Consider the following 7,500-nt stretch of genomic DNA (forward strand, 5'->3'; position numbering starts at 1 on the left):
CACAGCGATCCTGTTCTCCTGAAGTACACATAGAGTTAACAGTAAATAAGTTGAATAATATGACATCACTGAACCAAATTTGTACCAATTACTTGCAAACCATGAACATATCCTCTACAAACACGTGACTTTCATCAGCAAAGGAAGATGTATCACTAAATCCTGTGCAAACCGTCTAATATGAACTCTACATTTTTTTGTTCTTGTTTTTTGGCAAATTTTACTGCATGAAAAAGTACTAAAAAAATACAAGAAATAAATAAATCTAAAAAAAAATAAAATAAAAAGATCAAATATTTCATCTGGTGAAATCACAACCCAAAAACACAACTCATACACACACATTAACAACATGCAGCATAACGAGACACAGCATTAATGAGACTAGCACCTATTACACCTAATTTTATGATGCTACAAAAAAAGAAAGAAAAGAAAAAAAAATTGTCACCAATATCTACCTGTCTTAATCACAACAATAATATAGGATCATTTGTCACTTAATTAAAAAAAAAAAGAAGCCAGAAAGAGAAAAAATAAAATCAAATCAAAATAAAATAAAATAAAAAATAAAGACTTTTGTGACTTAGTCTCCAACATCAGCATCTCTGTCACCAACAACATACAAGAAGTGGAAAGCCATGGCAAGAAGCCCTGTGCCCAGGAGGTCTCCAAGGGCAGTCAGGTAAGGAATGGCAGAATTGTCTGGGTCGATGGAAGCTTTCCACATGTAGTGGACCATCACGTGTGCCACGTACAGCAGGATGGCCACCTGAAGTCAAAACAAAAGAGGACTATTAGACAAAGGGAACATACATGTCTATCTGTTTATAGAAACTGCTCCTCATTTTAACATATGTAAAATTTCTTTTTTAAGGCTTTGAGGTCTATTCTTAATTTTTTTTTCTAGCTAATCCAAAAACTATCCATTCCAATCTTGAAAAAAAAAAAAAATACATCACAAATTAGTGTGAAAAACAACACCTTTATATCCACTTGCCCACATTCCTTCCATGGAACTTTCTGGTAGTATCTTTTAATGAGCATTCCTTCATTTCATATGAAGAGGGAATCCAAGTCTATGTGTGTTAAATGTATACATATGTATATGTGTGTATGTGTATGTCTCACTCACTCACTCACTCACTCACTCACTCACTCACTCAATCACTCAATCACTCAATCACTCAATCACTCAATCACTCAATCACTCAATCACTCACTCACTCACTCACTCACTCACTCACTCACTCACTCTCTCTCTCTTTCTCTTTCTCAGTCTCTCTCTCTTTCTCCGTCTCTCTCTCTTTCTCAGTCTCTCTCTCTTTCTCAGTCTCTCTCTCTTTCTCAGTCTCTCTCTCTTTCTCAGTCTCTCTCTCTTTCTCAGTCTCCCTCTCTTTCTCACTCTCTCTCTCTTTCTCACTCTCTCTCTCTTTCTCAGTCTCTCTCTCTTTCTCAGTTTCTCTCTCTTTCTCAGTCTCTCTCTCTTTCTCAGTCTCTCTCTCTTTCTCAGTCTCTCTCTCTCTCTCTTTCTCAGTCTCTCTCTCTCTCTCTTTCTCAGTCTCTCTCTCTCTCTCTTTCTCAGTCTCTCTCTCTCTCTCTTTCTCAGTCTCTCTCTCTCTCTCTTTCTCAGTCTCTCTCTCTCTCTTTCTCAGTCTCTCTCTCTCTCTCTTTCTCAGTCTCTCTCTCTCTCTCACTTAGTCTCTCTCTCACTCTCAGGGCAGACAGCCTCCTTACACTAAATGCTGTAAGTTGTCTCACACAGGTAGTTAGCTAATCCAAACAGAATGAACCATACCTGGAGGAAAGCAGCCAGCAAGTAAGTAACCACGAAGATGGGTGTGAGAGACGTGTGGCCAGCCTTCAGGTAGGAGATGGTGTACATAAAGACAAGATGCCCAGGAACCACCAAGAGCAGCAGCACGCGAGCCGTTCTTGGGTGACCCACTGTAGATTGGCATTGATAATATGGCTTGTTAACTTGTCTGATTCAAATTACCACAAAGTTCATAATGATGCAGTGATATGTGTACAATACAATAATTACATTAATGCTACAAACACTCAAGCAATGAACTCACCCCTGGCGCAGAATGCTGAAATCGGGTTGATGCATAGATTCGTCACAAACTTTGGCATCTTCCCGAGTGGAGCTGCTACATGGAGAGCTGTCGAGATGCGTGATGCTTGCACGGCCACCAAGTTACCTCCAACACCATTGATGACAGGTTGGAACACTGCAATGCCTTTGTAACTACTTACAGTGTAGTCTAAGATGAGCCCACCAAGACTGCAATGAAAGTAGGCTGTGTGAAGATTTGTTTACAAGAGGAATATTCCAAAAGCAAACAAAATTAATTAATTATTTGTATTCCTATATTCCATGACAGACTACCTGCATTCTTGTTCATTGTCCACTTTCATTAGAAATATTTTTAAAGTGTCAGCTAGAAATCTGGGCTCCTGAAAAACCTGATTTAAAAGTTATATCTTTAAAACTTTGGGCATCCTTTGGACATGTCTAGGTGATTTCAGAATTTCCTCTCAGCATCAAAGTAGTAACACTTTTCTATTGGGCAAAAATGTCAAAATTGCCAAAGTTTGTGCAGCATTCACCTGATACCATGGTTACAAATAGCCTGACTGAAAGTAATTCCACAAAGCATTCTATATCATAATGCCCTAAGAATCTTTCCCAAAGAATAATCCATACACAGGAAATCAGATACATACCTGGAGATCATCATGGCAGAGATGACAGGGGTCCATCCAGAATACAGGACCTCTTTTGTATGCTTGTTACGTGAGGCCAACCATACCCAGAGTGGTAATGAGAGAATATAACCAACAACTATGACAGGACTGAGCCACTGGTCTGTGTCTAACAAAAAGAGAGAATGATAAACATGAGTATCACTTCTTACTCTTCAATGTCCAACAACATGATAAAAATAGTACATAGTTATTAGTTCTAACAAAAGTGTTCAATTTGTATAGAGATCTATTGTGCAAATATTATCCACTTACTTTTAGAAGCATAGAGTACAGATGCAATCCAAGCCAGGAGACCAAGTGTAGTCAAGTCTCCTAGTGAAGCAGCTATAGGAGTGGCTACATTGTCGGGATTAATATTACATTTACGTGAAAACAGAATGACGCCAACCATGATGACACCTGAAAACAAGGATATTTCTTTTTAGAGTACAGGTTAAGTCATTATACACTAATATTCAGACATGTATACAGAAACATGATCAACCAAAATAATTAAAATACATATATACTAAACATAATAATCGTGATAATGATGATAATAACAATAATAACAACAACAACAATAATAATAATAATAACAATAATAATAATAATAATAATGACGATAATGATAGTGATGCACAGAAACAGGGAAAAACACATGGAAGAGGAGCAAGATGAAGCGCTGGAGGGAAAAGAGAAGAAGGGTTGAAAGAGAGAGAGAGAGAGAGAGAGAGAGAGAGAGAGAGAGAGAGAGAGAGAGAGAGAGGAGAGAGAGAGAGAGAGAGAGAGAGAGAGAGAGAGAGGAGAGAGAGGAGAGGAGGAGGAGGAGGAGGAGGAGGAGGAGAGGAGGAGGAGGAGGAGAGAGAGGAGGAGGAGAGGAGGAGGAGGAGGAGGAGGAGGAGGAGGAGGAGGAGGAGGAGGAGGAGGAGGAGGAGGAGAGGAGGAGGAGGAGGAGGAGGAGGAGGAGGAGGAGGAGAGGAGGAGGAGGAGGAGAGGAGGAGGAGGAGGAGGAGAGGAGGAGGAGGAGGAGAGGAGGAGGAGGAGGAGAGGAGGAGGAGGAGGAGAGGAGGAGGAGGAGGAGAGGAGGAGGAGGAGGAGAGGAGGAGGAGGAGGAGAGGAGGAGGAGGAGGAGAGGAGGAGGAGGAGGAGAGGAGGAGGAGGAGGAGAGGAGGAGGAGGAGGAGAGGAGGAGGAGGAGGAGAGGAGGAGGAGGAGGAGAGGAGGAGGAGGAGGAGAGGAGGAGGAGGAGGAGAGGAGGAGGAGGAGGAGAGGAGGAGGAGGAGGAGAGGAGGAGGAGGAGGAGAGGAGGAGGAGGAGGAGAGGAGGAGGAGGAGGAGAGGAGGAGGAGGAGGAGGAGGAGAGGAGGAGGAGGAGGAGAGGAGGAGGAGGAGGAGGAGAGGAGGAGGAGGAGGAGAGGAGGAGGAGGAGGAGAGGAGGAGGAGGAGGAGAGGAGGAGGAGGAGGAGAGGAGGAGGAGGAGGAGAGGAGGAGGAGGAGGAGAGGAGGAGGTTGAGGAGAGGAGGAGGAGGAGGAGAGGAGGAGGAGGAGGAGAGGAGGAGGAGGAGGAGAGGAGGAGGAGGAGGAGAGGAGGAGGAGGAGGAGAGGAGGAGGAGGAGGAGGAGGAGGAGGAGAGGAGGAGGAGGAGGAGAGGAGGAGGAGGAGGAGAGGAGGAGGAGGAGAGGAGGAGGAGGAGGAGAGGAGGAGGAGGAGGAGAGGAGGAGGAGGAGGAGAGGAGGAGGAGGAGGAGAGGAGGAGGAGGAGGAGAGGAGGAGGAGGAGGAGAGGAGGAGGAGAGGAGGAGGAGGAGGAGAGGAGGAGGAGGAGGAGAGGAGGAGGAGGAGGAGAGGAGGAGGAGGAGAGGAGGAGGAGGAGAGGAGGAGGAGGAGGAGGAGGAGGAGGAGGAGGAGGAGGAGGAGGAGGAGGAGGAGGAGGAGGAGGAGGAGGAGGAGGAGGAGGAGAGGAGGAGGAGGAGGAGGAGGAGAGGAGGAGGAGGAGGAGGAGAGGAGGAGGAGGAGGAGGAGGAGGAGGAGGAGAGGAGGAGGAGGAGGAGGAGGAGAGGAGGAGGAGAGGAGGAGGAGGAGGAGAGGAGGAGGAGGAGGAGAGGAGGAGGAGGAGGAGGAGGAGGAGAGGAGGAGGAGGAGGAGGAGGACAAGAAGGAAGGAAGGAAGAGAGAAGGGAAGAAGAGCAAGAGATAATGAGAGAAAGACAAAATAGAGAGAGAGAGAGAAAGCAAAATATGAAGAAAGTGAACAAGAGACCTCCCCCAACACCAACATATACCACTGACCCCAAGGCCAAAATCCTAACAACCCACAACACTCCCGCATACCCACTAACCCTTCTATTCCTCCCCACCTGTTAGTTTCCTCACCTAAGATGAATGAAGCCAGGGAGGCGGTGACAAGCGCTGAGGCACAAAGCAGCAGTGCGTGGATGATATCGAAGAGGCCCTCGGGGATCCAGCCCATTACCACTGCTGCGACTGATGCCAAGAACCCTACCACTATGGCTTGGCACTGTAATGGGAGGAAAGGAGGTTGAGTTAGGAAGAATGATCACAGATATAACTTGTTACAAATCTTTTTCTTCATTTTTTTTTTTTCCTTGATCTTTTGTCTCTTGCAAATAAATCAAATGACTCTTATTTCTCTTTTTTCTCTCTCTCCTTCAGATTGCTTCACTAGGGCTCAGCCCCCAAGGAGTCAATTTCCCTATTTCTTGAACTTGTGGGAAAGTTTTTTTTATGCTTTTAATATAAATATTGTTATAATTCTTACTGATATGATCATCATAATGTTATTAAAATACTAATAACAATAAAAATATATATCTTTAAATCTTTCCAAGTCAAGAAAAATGGTAAACATTTGAGATAGGTAGAACTAACAACTGACTCCTTGGTGAATAAGCACTTGTGAAGCTATCTCAATGTAAAGACAATTAATAAACTAGAACTAAAGTGGACCTGGCACGTACATTTACCATCTACGGTGACTGGGTTAATGAAGAAAAAAAACAAAACCTGAATAATGTAAAATTTACTGATGTACAAAGATTTTGTATTTCCCAATGCATTTAACAAACTTCAAATCTATTTTCTTCCTCAGGACAGAGAAACCTACTTCTTGTACAAATTTACCAGCTATGTTTTGAAAAATTCTAAAAAATGTTTTGTTTTTTAAGAAAAAATGTCCTGCATATGACCCATCTGTTTAAAAAATGGCTAAAAAGCTGCCCAGCTGAAATGGGGTGCATCTAATATGCCCACGAATGCAATATATGTACAGGAAAGCTGATACATGACTCTAAAATCTCCAAAAGAAATGGAACATGTTGCAGTTGTTCCACACTACATAAATGCTATAGCCTATATCACAATTACTTGGTTAAAATCCAAATCTTACATGAACCATCCCTTTAAAGTAATAACAGAATGAGAAAGAAAAGAAGAGAGATCCTCTCTTACCTGAATAAGTGCAAGGTTGCCAATTATCATGGATATGCACTCTTCCCGTTTGTCAAGGTGACCCAAGTTGGCATGGGTGGAAAGGCGAGATGCTAGAGTCATCTCCAAATTTCCCTTCAGACCCAGTAGCGCTGGCACCATGATAAATAGCTCGCTCACCACCTTGAACACCTCCCAGTGCTGCAAGATGGAAGAGATCATGTCAAAACACTGTCAAGACACAGTAATGTGTGGCGAGATGTAACATGAAGTTTAATAGTAATGATGCAATTTTTAAATGTCAACAGTAGAAACAGTAGGGCAGGAAAAGAAAAAAAGAAAGAAAGAAAGAAAGAAAGAAAGAAAGAAAGAAAAAACCTTACCTGGACCAGATCGAGCACTAGCCCCGCTCCAACCATACCCAGACCAGCAACCAGGAATGGAAGCATAACCTGCATGAGGATGGAGAGACTTGTCTCCCCTTGGTCGGGTTCTCCATCCCCCTGCAGCAGTGATATACCTTGGTCATCATCGGATCCTGAGGATGTAGAACGTTCCTCGTAGAGCCCATCCCCCTCCTCGATGACGCCCTGAAACGTTAGAAAATCAATGCATGGCAAAGGGCTTTCCTCGGGTTCCCCTCGAGGAGCTTTGAAAATCAAATCAGATTTTAGGCTACTTTTCTTTTTTCTTTTTTTTTTTCTTCCTCTTATCTGGGCTTGAGACTGCAGTGAGGAACAAGCGGGTTTAGTAAGTAGTGACTTAATGTAACCTACATATCAGTTATACTTCTACACATTTTCATCCATTTGTTTCCAATAAGGTAATTTGGGAAAACAGAAAAAGATACCTTTCATCTCTGACACAAGATGTAGGCACTGAAACCCCATGCATTTTCTGTTTCCTATCCCATTCCATTCCATCATGTTCTATTCCATCCCATTATATTCTCATTATATTCCATATCCCTGGCTCCCCTTTAAGAAATTAACAATAATAATAATAATAATAATAATAATAATAATAATAATAATAACATTATTAATAACAATATTAATAATAAATCAGCTTTACAAAAAATAAAATAATCAAATGGTACTTTAAAATGTCTCATACTTGCATTCAAATTAAGTATGCTCTATCAAATGAACTAACAACTTTATTAATTCATCAATAATAATTAAAAAAAAAAAAGTTGAGAGTATGTATGCATTACCATTCCAAATCCCACACTGCCAAGACTAACTCATAGGCCAATAACTTGAGTTAATCAGTGGAATAGAAGCCTCCCCTCATGATAA

The 7,500-nt window shown here is 42.6% G+C and overlaps 1 protein-coding gene across 5 annotated transcripts in view; it reads right to left on the reverse strand.

Moving 5' to 3' along the window:
* Nucleotides 1-7,500, reverse strand: part of LOC125029628 (solute carrier family 41 member 1-like) — a 45,051-nt gene that overhangs the window by 717 nt on the left and 36,834 nt on the right. For 3 of the 5 annotated variants that reach the window (XM_047619611.1, XM_047619612.1, XM_047619614.1), the window contains 8 exons: nt 6,583-6,789; nt 6,221-6,400; nt 5,126-5,270; nt 3,028-3,174; nt 2,734-2,881; nt 2,082-2,290; nt 1,799-1,947; nt 1-772 (listed from right to left, as the gene is read on the reverse strand). The exon at nt 1-772 is cut by the window's left edge and continues 717 nt beyond it. In XM_047619611.1, coding sequence (XP_047475567.1) covers nt 587-772; nt 1,799-1,947; nt 2,082-2,290; nt 2,734-2,881; nt 3,028-3,174; nt 5,126-5,270; nt 6,221-6,400; nt 6,583-6,789 — 1,371 coding nt within the window. In that variant the 3' untranslated portion in view covers nt 1-586. The remainder of the gene's footprint in view (nt 773-1,798; nt 1,948-2,081; nt 2,291-2,733; nt 2,882-3,027; nt 3,175-5,125; nt 5,271-6,220; nt 6,401-6,582; nt 6,790-7,500) is intronic. The other 2 variants (XM_047619613.1, XM_047619615.1) reach the window with 1 other exon arrangement.

This window comes from Penaeus chinensis, chromosome 10 (genome assembly GCF_019202785.1).
Source record: "Penaeus chinensis breed Huanghai No. 1 chromosome 10, ASM1920278v2, whole genome shotgun sequence".
Lineage (NCBI taxonomy): Eukaryota > Metazoa > Arthropoda > Malacostraca > Decapoda > Penaeidae > Penaeus > Penaeus chinensis.